At 39.0% G+C, this 13,732-nt stretch overlaps 1 protein-coding gene across 9 annotated transcripts in view; it reads left to right on the top strand.

Annotated features, from left to right (window-relative positions):
• The window catches only part of LOC112129628 (putative uncharacterized protein encoded by LINC00467 homolog), a 68,946-nt gene that overhangs the window by 10,467 nt on the left and 44,747 nt on the right, over positions 1-13,732 (top strand). For 8 of the 9 annotated variants that reach the window (XM_054521094.1, XM_054521097.1, XM_063725323.1 and 5 more), the window contains one exon: positions 3,502-3,569. In XM_054521094.1, coding sequence (XP_054377069.1) covers positions 3,502-3,569 — 68 coding nt within the window. Of the gene's footprint in view, positions 1-3,501; positions 3,580-13,732 lie in introns of all 9 variants that reach the window. The other variant, XM_054521071.2, reaches the window with a different exon arrangement.

The raw sequence follows: 13,732 nt of genomic DNA, 5'->3' as shown, positions 1-13,732 counted from the left end.
TTTCCATCCTTTTAATTATACTATTCCTTAGAGTTCATTTCTTTTCTCTGGAGATGTTCTTGCCTGCCTAGTGTAGTCTAGACCATTTTCTACCCTCAAGGCCTGCTATATCTCTTATCCTAGGATCTCCCCTCACTGGTTTTCTGGGTTGGATCCATTGTTTTCTTAGATTCATGTCTTCCTCTCTTAGTGTTCTGCCTTGACTGTTAGAGTACACTGTCAAATAACTTTTTACAAAATGTTGTCTGGGAAGTAAATTTTCTGAGTCTTGGCATATCTCAAAATGTTATTATTCTACCCTCCCACTAATTGATAATTTCAAAATGATTCTTCCCAAACCCAATTTCCAGAAGCAGGCATTTCAAACTCTTTTAGCAGTCTGTTTTGATATCTATCTCTGATAGATATGATTCGATAATTTGTTTATGTAATCATTTCTACATTTTTCCGTTTTAGGCTCTATGAATGATTAGAATTTAGCTCCTTTTTATTTTTTTACTTTTCATTTTTTTTTTGAGATGGAGTTTCACTCTGTCCCCCAGGCTGGAGTGCAGTGGCGCGATCTTGGCGCACTGCAAGCTCCGCCTCCCGGGTTCACGCCATTCTCCTGCCTCAGCCTCCCAAGTAGCTGGGACTACAGGCGCCCGCGACCACACCCAGCTAATTTTTTGTGTTTTTAGTAGAGACGGGGTTTCACTGTGTTGGCCAGGATGGTCTCAGTCTCCTGACCTTGTGATCTGCCCGCCTCGGCCTCCCAAAGTGCTGGGATTACAGGCGTGAGCCACCGCGCCCGGCCGAATTTAGCTACTTTTTAAACCACTATTTCCCCCTACATTTACTTTCCTCCCCCCATCCACGTAAATAGGATTTCATTATTGTAACTTTGATAATTTAATACTTTAATTGTTTTGGCTATGTAGATGCTATGCTGTTCACAGCTGAACCATATAATGGTTCTAGCACAACTTTTTTATTCCTTACAGTTAATAATAATAATTATTATTATTATTTTATTTTATTTATTTATTTTTTGAGATGGAGTCTCACTCTGTTGCCCAGGCTGGTATGCAGTGGTGCAATCTTGGCTCACTGCAACCTCCACCTCCCAGGTTCAAGCGATTCTCCTGCTTCAGCCTCCTGAGTAGCTGGGATTACAGGCGTGTGCCACCACACCTGGCTAATTTTTTCTATTTTTAGTAGAGATAGGATCTCACTATGTTAGCCAGGATGGTCTCGATCTCCTGACTTCGTGATCTGCTTGCCTCGGCCTCCCAAAGTGCTGGCATTACAGGCATGAGCCACCGTGCCCCGTCAATAAAATTTGTTTAGTTTTCTGTGTTTGTGATATGTTGTAGTAGTATAAATTACCTTTGAAAAGGTTCAGACACATCAGGTATTCAGTTAATTCCATTTTGGGATTCTCTCCTAGATCCATTTAACATACTCCATTTGCACTTACTGTTCTCAAGGCCTGTTAAGCAACTGTGATATTAAGTTCTTTTGTCTTCATTCTGGATATATCCTTTACCTCTATTTTGGGTTTGGTCACCCATTTTCTGGATCATATTGTTTCTTCCTCCTTTATTTTCCCCTTATTTTACTGGAGAACGTATAACTTTCAGGAAAAAGATGAGCAGCTAATTCCTATTCAGTTTGTAGTTGTGGGTTTATACTATTAAATGAATTTCTTTTATTGACTTCTGCTTCCAGTAACACAGACCCTCTGTAGAATACCCAGGAGGGATAGGAATGAATCAGAGGTAAGTTGAGCCTTACTGGAATTGTAATCTCATCTCTGCATAGTCCCTGATTGGGTTTAGATCATCATCCATCATTCTGTTTGCCTAGTGGAGGATAAATAATCTTGAGAGATGGATAACATCATCTAGAATCTCTAGAATTTTTTAATACAGCGTCCATAACTTTTAATAAAAAAATTGCTAGATATGCCTACATGACTGAAAAGAGAAAAAAATAGGAGCAGCCTACAGGTAATCCAGATGTTGAGTTAGCTGGCAATGAAGTTTAAATAGTTATGATTATTATATTTAAGAAAATAGAGATTTATGAACTGTAAGAAAGAATCAGGTATAAATTCTGGAATAAAAAATTCATTATCTAAAATTAACAATTTAGATTTTTTCAGTAGATTAGACACACACACAAAAAGAATTAGTAAACTAGAAGTCACGTCAGGAGGGGGAAAAAAAGAAAGATACAGAAGAAAATATTAGAGACATGTGAGACACAGTAATGAGATCTAACATTGTAATTGGAATCGAAGAAGAAAAGAAAAACAAATGAGGAAGAAGCAATATATAAAAAGAATAATGCCTAAAAGTTTCCCAAAACAGATGAAAGACATCAACTAAAGATTCAAGAAACTGACAACCCCAAGCTGGATAATATAAAACTCACATCGGTAACTTTTGCTTTAGTCAGGAAAATGGTTGTCTTTTGTAGAACGGAGCAGTTAATGTGGTGGCAAACTAACATTCTCCTTTTCCATGTTCTTTTTCTTCTTCTTTTTTTTTTTTTTTAGATTTTGAGACAGTCTCTCTGTGTTGCCTGGGCTGGAGTGCAGTGGCACAATCTCAGCTTACTGCAACCTCTGCCTCCCAGGTTCAAGTGATTCTCCTGCCTCAGCCTCTTCAGTAGCTGAGATTACAAGTGCCCACCACCATGCGTGGCTAATTTTTGTATTTTTAGTAAAGATGAGGTTTTGCCATGTTACCCAGGCTGGTCTCAAACTCCTGACCTCAAGGGATCCACTTGCCTCGGCCTCCCAAAGTGCTGGGATTACAGACATGAGCCACCACACCCGTCCTCCTTTTCCATTTTCTAATTAAAGTAATTCATTTTTTATATTTTCCAATAGACTGCTTAATAGTTGCATTCACATAGTTTCTGCTAATAACACCTTATACTCCCTAGATTAACTAGAGGTTGCATTCTAGTGGACCTAGGAGAGTATTGTATTTTGGATGGGTTCCTAAATGCCATATATTTATACTGGGATACAACTATAATTAAACTTTTTTCTTTTTTCTTCTTTTTTTCGAGACAGTGCCTCACTCTGTCACCCAAGCTGGAGTGCAGTGGCACGATCTTGGCTCACTGCAGCCTTGACCTGCTGGGCTCAGGTGATCCTCCCACCTCCTGCTGAGTAGCTGGGACTACAGGTGCACTCTACCATGCCTGGCTACTTTTTGTACTTTTGGTAAGGACAAGGTTTTGCGTTGTGGCCCAGGCTGGTGTCAAACTCCTGAGCTCAAGTGATCTGCCTGCTTCGGCCTCCCAAAATGCTGGAATTACAGATGTACACCACCATGCCTAGCAAATTAAACAGTTTTATCTGCTATTTGTATCTTGTAAGATTCTTCCAACAAGCATAATAAAGTTGATTATCAATCTTAATTATTTTAATCCTTCAAATTCTTTAATCAATAAAATAATTTTTAATGTTAGAGCCGAAACTTCCAAATCTTTTTAAACTTTTAGATGCTACCAAGGGAAAAATTAAGAAGAAGAGAAGAGAGAAAACAAATAAATGGAGGGAAAAAAGAAAGGTTAGTAATTGTAAGTAATATAAGAATAAGATTTGGCTATTAGAGGATATTGTACTTATTAATTAAGAAACAATCTTTAAGGAATTTGAAGAGATAAAAGTCAAAGATTGGTTAACATGGTAGTTAACATGGTGGTGCTAAGCTTATAGTGTCCTTTGCTGCTTTTCAAATACTTCTCAGAAAACTATGCAAATAGGTGAAACCTTATAATTACAATTCTTTAGATTCTTTTTAATTTTGGTGTTAACATAGTTATAAAATAGCCTATGTGCTTTGAAATAAATGCAAGTAATAGAGACATAAATTAAATGAAAGGTAAAATAGCTACACTCTTTTCTCTTTATTTAATTTCCCTATGGTTATCACTCAAGTATTTGCTGTACAACCTTAGATTTTTCCTCTGTGCACATGGAAATAAATAAAATTGATATAAATAAATGTGTATAGTTTTATGTACTGTATAATACATATATAATTTTATGTTAAAATAGTCTGTCAATTTGCTTCTCTAAATTTAATTTATTTAATATAATAGTTTATGAACTATTTTGTAACATATATAAAACAGACATTTAATAATAAAAAGAGCATCATGAACCTACTTAACTGGAACATTACCAATTATGATTATCTCTCAGTATTTTTCTTCCTTCTTCTGTTCACTTGCCTTTGCATTAAAAGTAATATCCTAAATTTTGCGTTGCTCCTTCTCATGCCTTTTGAAAATCATTTTATGACAAATGGATGTATGTTGAAATATTATTTCGTTTAGCTTATTTGGTTTGGGGTTTTATAAGAATAATATATTTTCTGCAGTTTTCTCTGGCTACTTTTTTGCACAATATTTTGTTTTTATGATGTGTTCATATTTTTGTGTAGCTGTAGTTCATTAATTTTCTCTGCCATATAATACTCTATTGTATGAATAAAGCACAATTTATCCATTGTCCTGTGGATGGACATTTACGATGTTTCTAATTTTTTTCCTTGTATTTAAAAAAAGATTTTGTGAGTACATAGTAGGTGAGTATATTTATGGGATATATGAGATATTTTGATACAGGCATGCAATGCATAATAATCCTATCAGGGTAAATGAGGTATCCATCACCTCCAGCTTTTATCCTTTCTTTGTGTTACAAACAATTCACTTACACTCTTTTAGTTATTTTATTTTTTATTTTTATTTATTTTTATTTTTTTGAGACAGAGTCTTATCCTGTTGCCCAGGCTGGAGTGCAATGATGCGATCTCGGCTCACTGCAACCTCCACCTCCCGGATTCAAGCAATTCTCCTGCCACAGCCTCCCAAGTAGCTAGGACTACACGCATGCGCCACCACACCTGGCTAATTTTTGTATTTTTAGTAGAGACAGGGTTTCACCATGTTGGCCAGGCTGGTCTCAAACTCCTGACCTCATGTGATCCGCCCACTTTAGCCTCCCAAAGTGCTGGGATTACAGGCATGAGCCACCGTGCCCAGCCTCTTTTAGTTATTTTAAAATGTACAATAAATTATTGTTGACTATGATCACCCTGTTGTGCTATAAAATACGAAATCTTATACATTCTAGCTATAGCTGTTTTTATACTCATTAATCATCCTCCTTTCCCCGCCTTCAACTACCCTTCTAAGCCTCTGGTAACGATCATTCTGCTATCACCATGAGTTTATTTTTTTTCATTTTTAGCTCCCACAAATAAGTGACAACATGCGAATTTTGTCTTTCTGTGCCTGGCTTTTGTCGCTTAACAATGACCTCCATTTCCATCCCTTGTTGCAAATGACAGGATCTCTTTTTTTTTTTTAGCTGAATAGTGCTCTGTTGTGTATTTGTACCACATTCATCTGTTGATGGACGTTTAGATTGCTTCCAGATCTTGGCTATTGTGAAAAATGCTGCAGTAAACACCAGAGTGCAGATATCTCTTTGACATACTGATTTCCTTTCTTTTGGGTCTATACCTAGGAATGAGATTGTTGGATCTTATGGTAGCTCTCTTTTTAGTTTTTTGAGGAACTTCCAAACTGTTCTCCGTAGTGGTTATACTAATTTACATTCCTGCCAACAGCGTATGAGGGTTCCCCTTTCTCAACATCCTTCTCAGCATTTGTTATTGCCTGTCTTTTGGATAAAACTGATTTTACCTAGGGTGAGATGATATCTCATTATAGTTTTGATTTGCATTTCTTTGATAATCAGTGATGTTGAGCACCTTTTCATATGCCTGTTTGCCATTTGTGTGTCTTCTTTTGGGAAATGTCTATTCGGACCTTTTGGCCATTTTAAAATAGTATTATTAGGTTTTTTCCTATAGAGTTGTTTGAGCTCCTTTTATATTCAAGGGTTATTAATTCCTTGTCAGAAGGATAGTTTGAAGGAATTTTCTCTCATTCTGTGGGTTGTCTCTTCATTTTGTTAATTGTTTCCTTTGCAGTGCAGAAGCTTTTTAACTTCATATGGTCCCATTTGTACATTTGTGTTTCAGTTGCCTGTGCTTGTAGGGTATTACTCAAGAAATCGTTGACCAGTCCAATGTCCTAGAGAGTTTCTCATAATGTTTTTTTGTAGTAGTTTTATAGTTTGCGGTCATAAATTTAAGTCTTTAATGTATTTTGATTTGATTTTTGTATCTGGCAAGAGATGGAGGTCTAGTTTCATTCTTCTACATATGGATATCCAATTTTCCCAGCACCATTTATTGAAGAGAATGTCTTTTCCCCAATATATGTTTTTGGTACCTTTGTCAAAAATGAGTTCACTGTAGATGTATGGATTGGTTTCTGGGTTCTCTATTCTGTTCCATTGGTCTGTGTGTCTGTTTTTATGCCAGTACCATGCCGTTTGGGTTACTGTAGCTTTGTAGTATAATTTTAAGTCAGGTAATGTGATTCCTCCAGTTTTGTTCTTTTTGCTCAGGATAGCTTTGGCTATTCTGGGTCTTTTCTTGTTCTGTATAAATTTTAGGATTTTTTTTTCCAATTTTGTAAAGAATGTCACTGGTATTTTCATAGGGATTGCATTGAATCTGTAGACTGCTTTAGAGAATATGGATGTTTTAACAATATTGATTCTTCCAATCCATAAACATGGACTATCTTTTCTTTTTTGTGGTCTTTTCAATTTCTTACATCAATGTTTTATTCTTTTCATTGTAAAGATCTTTCACTGTTTTTTTTTTTTATACTTTAAGTTCTAGGGTACCTGTGCACAACATGCAGGTTTGTTACATATGTATACATGTGACATGTTGGTGTGCTGCACCAATTAACTCCTCATTTACATTAGTTATATCTCCTAATGCTATCCCTGCCCCCTCCCCCAACCCCACAACAGGCCCCAGTGTGTGATGTTCCCCACCCTGTGTCCAAGTGTTCTCATTGTTCAATTCCCACCTATGAGTGAGAACATGCAGTGTTTGGTTTTCTGTCCTTGCAATAGTTTGCTCAGAATGATGGTTTCCAGCTGCATCCATGTCCCTACAAAGGACATGAACTCATCCTTTTTTGTGGATGCATAGTATTCCATGGTGTATATGTGCCACATTTTCTTAATCCAGTCTATTATTGATGGACTTTTAGGTTGGTTCCGAGTCTTTGCTATTGTGAATAGTGCTGCAGTAAACATACGTGTGTATGTGTCTTTATAGCAGCATGGTTTATAATCCTTTGGGTATATACCCAGTAATGGGATCGCTGGGTCAAATGGTATTTCTAGTTCTAGATCCTTGAGGAATCGCCACACTGTCTTCCACAATGGTCGAACTAGTTTACAGTCCCACCAACAGTGTAAAAGTGTTCCTATTTCTTCACATCCTCTCCAGCACCTGTTGTTTTCCTGACTTTTTAATGATCGCCATTCTAACTGGTGTGAGATGGTATCTCATTGTGGTTTTGATTTGCATTTCTCTGATGGCCAGTGATGATGAGCATTTTTTCATGTGTCTGTTGGCTACATAAATGTCTTCTTTTGAAAAGTGTCTGTTCATATCCTTCACCCACTTTATGATGGGGTTGTTTTATTTTTTCTTGTAAATTTGGTTAAGTTCTTTATAGATTCTGGATATTAGCCCTTTGTCAGATGGGTAGATTATAAAAATTTTCTCCCATTCTGTAGGTTGCCTGTTCACTCTGATGGTAGTTTCTTTTGCTGTGCAGAAGCTCTTTAGTTTAATTAGATCCCATTTGTCAATTTTGGCTTTTGTTGCCATTGCTTTTGGTGTTTTAGTCATGAAGTCCTTGCCCATGCCTATGTCCTGAATGGTATTGCCTAGGTTTTCTTGTAGGCTTTTTATGGTTTTAGGTCTAACCTTTAAGTCTTTAATCCATCTTCAATTAATTTTTGTATAAGGTGTAAGGAAGGGATCCAGTTTCAGTTTTCTACATATGGCTAGCCAGTTTTCCCAGCACCATTTATTAAATATGGAATCCTTTCCCCATTTCTTGTTTTTGTCAGGTTTGTCAAAGATCAGATGGTTGTAGATGTGTGGTATTATTTCTGAGGGCTCTGTTCTTTTCCGTTGGTCTGTATCTCTGTTGTGGTACGTGTACCATGCTGTTTTGGTTACTGTAAGCCTTGTAGTATAGTTTGAAGTCAGGTAGCTTGATGCCTCCAGCTTTGTTCTTTTGGCTTAGGATTGTCTTGGCAATGCGGGCTCTTTTTTGGTTCCATATCAACTTTAAAGTAGTTTTTTCCAATTCTGTGAAGAAAGTCATTGGTAGCTTGATAGGGATGGCATTGAATCTATAAATTACCTTGGGCAGTATGGCCATTTTCACGATATTGATTCTTCCTATCCATGAGCATGGCATGTTCTTCCATTTGTTTGTGTCCTCTTTTATTTCGTTGAGCAGTGGTTTGTAGTTCTCCTTGAAGGAGTCCTTCGCATCCTTTGTAAGTTGGATTCCTATGTATTTCATTCTCTTTGAAGCAATTGTGAATGGGAGTTCACTCATGATTTGGCTCTGTGTTTGTCTGTTATTAGTGTATAGGAGTGCTTGAGGTTTTTGCACATTGATTTTGTATCCTGAGACTTTGCTGAAGTTGCTTATCAGCTTAAGGAGATTTTGGGCTGAGATGATGGGGTTTTCTAAAAATATAATCATGTCTTCTGCCAACAGGGACAATTTGACTTCCTCTTTTCCTAATTGAATACCCTTTATTTCCTTCTCTTGCCTGATTTCCCTGGCCAGAACTTCCAACACTATGTTGAATAGGAGTGGTGAGGGAGGGCATCCCTGTCTTGTGCCAGTTTTCAAAGAGAATGCTTCCAGTTTTTGCCCATTCAGTATGATATTGGCTGTGGATTTGTCATAAATAGCTCTTATTATTTTGAGATATGTCCCATCAATACATACTTTATTGAGAGTTTTTAGCATGAAGGGCTGTTGAATTTTGTCGAAGGCCTTTTCTGGATCTATTGAGATAATCATGTGGTTTTTGTCTTTGGTTCTGTTTATGTGCTGGATTACATTTATTGATTTGCGTATATTGAACCAGCCTTGCATCCCCGGGATGAAGCCTACTTGATTGTGGTGGATAAGCTTTTTGATGGGCTGCTGGATTCAGTTTGCCAGTATTTTATTGAGGATTTTTGCATTGATATTCATCACGGATATTGGTCTAAAATTCTCTTTTTGTTGTGTCTCTGCCAGGCTTTGGTATCAGGATGATGCTGGCCTCATAAAATGAGTTAGGGAGGATTCCTTCTTTTTCTATTGATTGGAATAGTTTCAGAAGGAATGGTACCAGCTCATCTTTGTACCTCTGGTAGAATTCAGCTGTGAATCCATCTGGTCTTGGACATTTTTTGGTTGGTAGGCTATTAATTATTGCCTCAATTTCAGAGCCTGTAATTGTTGTATTCAGGGATTCAACTTCTTCCTGGCTTAGTCTTGGGAGGGTGTATGTGTCCAGGAATTTATCCATTTCTTCTAGATTTTCTACTTTATTTGCATAGAGGTGTTTATAGTATTCTCTGATGGTAGTTTGTATTTCTGTGGGATCGGTGATTATATCCCCTTTATCATTTTTTATTGCGTCTATTTGATTCTTCTCTCTTTTCTTCTTTAGTAGTCTTGCTAGCAGTCTGTCAATTTTGTTGATCTTTTCAAAAAACCAGCTCCTGGATTCATTGATTTTTTGAAGGGTTTTTTGTGTCTCTATCTCCTTCTGTTACGCTCTGATGTTAGTTATTTCTTTTCTTCTGCTAGCTTTTGAATGTGTTTGCTCTTGCTTCTCTAGTTCCTTGAATTGTGATGTTAGGGTGTCAATTTTAGATCTTTCCTGCTTTCTCTTGTCGGCATTTAGTGCTATAAATTTCCCTCTACACACTGCTTTAAATGTGTCCCAGAGATTCTGGTATGTTGTGTCTTTGTTCTCATTGGTTTCAAACAACATCTTTATTTCTGCCTTCATTTCGTTGTGTACCCAGTAGTCATTCAGGAGCAGGTTGTTCAGTTTCCATGTTGTTGAGCAGTTTTGAGTGAGATTCTTAATCCTGAGTTCTAATTTGATTGCACTGTGGTCTGAGAGACAGTTTGTTTTAATTTCTGTTCTTTTACATTTGCTGAGGAGAGCTATACTTCGATCTATGTGGTCAATTTTGGAATAAGTGTGATGTGGTGCTGAGAAGAATGTATATTCTGTTAATTTGGGGTGGTGAATTCTGTTGATGTCTATTAGGTTCACTTGGTGGAGACCTGACTTCAATTCCTGGGTATCCTTGTTAACTTTCTGTCTCCTTGATCTGTCTAATGTTGACAGTGGGGTGTTAAAGTCTTCCATTATTATTGTGTGGGAGTCTAAGTCTCTTTGTAGGTCTCTAAGGACTTGCTTTATGAATCTGGGTGCTCCTGTATTGGGTGCATATATATTTAGGATAGTTAGCTCTTCTTGTTGAATTGATCCCTTTACCATTATGTAATGGCCTTCTTTGTCTCTTTTGATCTTTGTTGGTTTAAACAAAGTCTGTTTTATCAGAGACTAGGATTGCAACCCCTGCTTTTTTTTGTTTTCCATTTGCTTAGTAGATCTGCCTCCATCCCTTTATTTTGAGCCTGTGTGTGTGTCTGCATGTGAGATGGGTCTCCTGAATACAGCACACTGATGAAACTTGATTCTATCCAATTTGCCAGTCTGTGTCTTTTAATTGGAGCATTTAGCCCATTTATATATAAGGTTAATATTGTTATGTGTGAATTTGATCCTATCATTATGAAGTTAGCTGGTTATTTTGCTCGTTAGTTGATGCAGTTTCTTCCTAGCATCGATGGTGTTTACAGTTTGGCATGTTTTTGCAGTGGCTGGTACCTGTTGTTCCTTTCCATGTTTAGTGCTTCCTTCAGAACCTCTTGTAAGGCAGGCCTGGTGGTGACAAAATCTCTTAGCATTTGTTTGTCTGTAAAGGATTTTATTTCTCCTTCACTTATGAAGCTTAGTTTGGCTGGATATGAAATTCTGGGTTGAAAATTCTTTTCTTTAAGAATGTTGAGGGTGGAGCCAAGATGGCCGAATAGGAACAGCTCCGGTCTACGGCTCCCAGCGTGAACGATGCAGAAGACGGATGATTTCTGCATTTCCATCTGAGGTACCGGGTTCATCTCACTAGGGAGTGCCAGACAGTGGGCACAGGACAGTAGGTGCAGCGCACTGTGCACCAGCCAAAGCAGGGCGAGGCATTGCCTCTCTCGGGAGTGCAAGGGGTCAGGGAGTTCCCTTTCCTGGTCAAGGAAAGGGGTGACAGATGGCACCTGGAAAATCAGGCCACTCCCACCCGAATACTGCGCTTTTCCGACAGTCTTAGGAAACGGTGCACCAGGAGATTATAGCCCGCACCTGGCTCAGAGGGTCCTACACCCATGGAGTCTCGCTGATTGCTAGCACAGCAGTCTGAGATCAAACTGCAAGGTGGCAGCGAGGCTGGGGGAGGGGCGCCCGCCATTGCCCAGGCTTGCTTAGGTAAACAAAGCAGCTGGGAAGCTCGAACTGGGTGGAGCCCACCACAGCTCAAGGAGGCCTGCCTGCCTCTGTAGGCTCCACCTCTGGGGGCAGGGCACAGACAAACAAAAAGACAGCAGTAACCTCTGCAGACTTAAATGTCCCTGTCTGACAGCTTTGAGGAGAGCAGTGGTTTTCCCACACCCAGCTGGAGATCTGAGAACGGGCAGACTGCCTCCTCAAGTGGGTCCCTGACCCCTGACCCCCGAGCAGCCTAACTGGGAGGCACCCCTCAGTAGGGGCAGACTGACACCTCACACGGCCGGGTACTCTTCTGAGACAAAACTTCCAGAGGAACGATCAGGCAGCAGCATTCGCGGATCACGAAATTCCGTGGTTCTGCAGACACCGCTGCTGATACCCAGGCAAACAGCGTCTGGAGTGGACCTCTAGCAAACTCCAACAGACCTGCAGCTGAGGGTCCTGTCTGTTAGAAGGAAAACTAACAAACAGAAAGGACATCCACACCAAAAACCCATCTGTACATTACCATCATCAAAGACCAAAAGTAGATAAAACCATAAAGATGGGGAAAAAACAGAGCAGAAAAACTGGAAACTCTAAAAAGCAGAGCGCCTCTCCTCCTCCAAAAGAACGCAGTTCCTCACCAGCAATGGAACAAAGCTGGACGGAGAATGACTTTGACGAGTTGAGAGAAGGCTTCAGACGATCAAACTACTCTGAGCTACAGGAGGAAATTCAAACCAAAGGCAAAGAAGTTGAAAACTTTGAAAAAACTTTAGATGAATGTATAACTAGAATAACCAATACAGAGAAGTGCTTAAAGGAGCTGATGGAGCTGAAAGCCAAGGCTCGAGAACTATGTGAAGAATGCAGAAGCCTCGGGAGCTGATGCGATCAACTGGAAGAAAGGGTATCAGTGATGGAAGACGAAATGAATGAAATGAAGCGAGAAGGGAAGTTTAGAGAAAAAAGAATAAAAAGAAACGAACAAAGCCTCCAAGAAAGATGGGACTATGTGAAAAGACCAAATCTGCATCTGATTGGTGTACCTGAAAGTGACGGGGAGAATGGAACCAAGTTGGAAAACACTCTGCAGGATATTATCCAGGAGAACTTCCCCAATCTAGCAAGGCAGGCCAACATTCAGATTCAGGAAATACAGAGAACGCCACAAAGATACTCCTCGAGAAGAGCAACTCCAAGACACATAATTGTCAGATTCACCAAAGTTGAAATGAAGGAAAAATGTTAAGGGCAGCCAGAGAGAAAGGTCGGGTTACCCACAAAGGGAAGCCCATCAGACTAACAGCGGATCTCTTGGCAGAAACTCTACAAGACAGAAGAGATTGGGGGCCAATATTCAACATTCTTAAAGAAAAGAATTTCAACCCAGAATTTCATATCCAGCCAAACTAAGCTTCGTAAGTGAAGGAGAAATAAAATCCTTTACAGACAAGCAAATGCTGAGAGATTTTGTCACCACCAGGCCTGCCCTAAAAGAGCTCCTGAAGGAAGCACTAAACATGGAAAGGCACAACTGGTACCAACCGCTGCAAAATCATGCCAAAATGTAAAGACCATCGAGACTAGGAAGAAACTGCATCAACCAATGAGCCAAATAACCAGCTAACATCATAATGACAGGATAAAATTCACATATAACAATATTAACTTTAAATGTAAATGGACTAAATGCTCCAATTAAAAGACACAGACTGGCAAATTGGATAAAGAGTCAAGACCCATCAGTGTGCTGTATTCAGGAAACCCATCTCATGTGCAGAGACACACATGGGCTCAAAATAAAAGGATGGAGGAAGATCTACCAAGCAAATGGAAAACAAAAAAAGGCAGGGGTTGCAATCCTAGTCTCTGATAAAACAGACTTTAAACCAACAAAGATCAAAAGAGACAAAGAAGGCCATTACATAATGGTAAAGGGATCAATTCAACAAGAAGAGCTGACTATCCTAAATATGTATGCACCCAATACAGGAGCACCCAGATTCATAAAGCAAGTCCTGAGTGACCTACAAAGAGACTTAGACTCCCACACAATAATAATGGGAGACTTTACCACCCCACTGTCAACATTAGACAGATCAAGGAGACAGAAAGTTAACAAGGATACCCAGGAATTGAACTCAGCTCTGCACCAAGCAGACCTAATAGACATCTACAGAACTCTCCACCCCAACT

This window comes from Pongo abelii, chromosome 1 (genome assembly GCF_028885655.2).
Source record: "Pongo abelii isolate AG06213 chromosome 1, NHGRI_mPonAbe1-v2.0_pri, whole genome shotgun sequence".
Lineage (NCBI taxonomy): Eukaryota > Metazoa > Chordata > Mammalia > Primates > Hominidae > Pongo > Pongo abelii.
The sequence above is the reverse complement of the archived record's forward strand: the minus strand, read 5'-3'. Positions and strand labels throughout refer to the sequence as shown.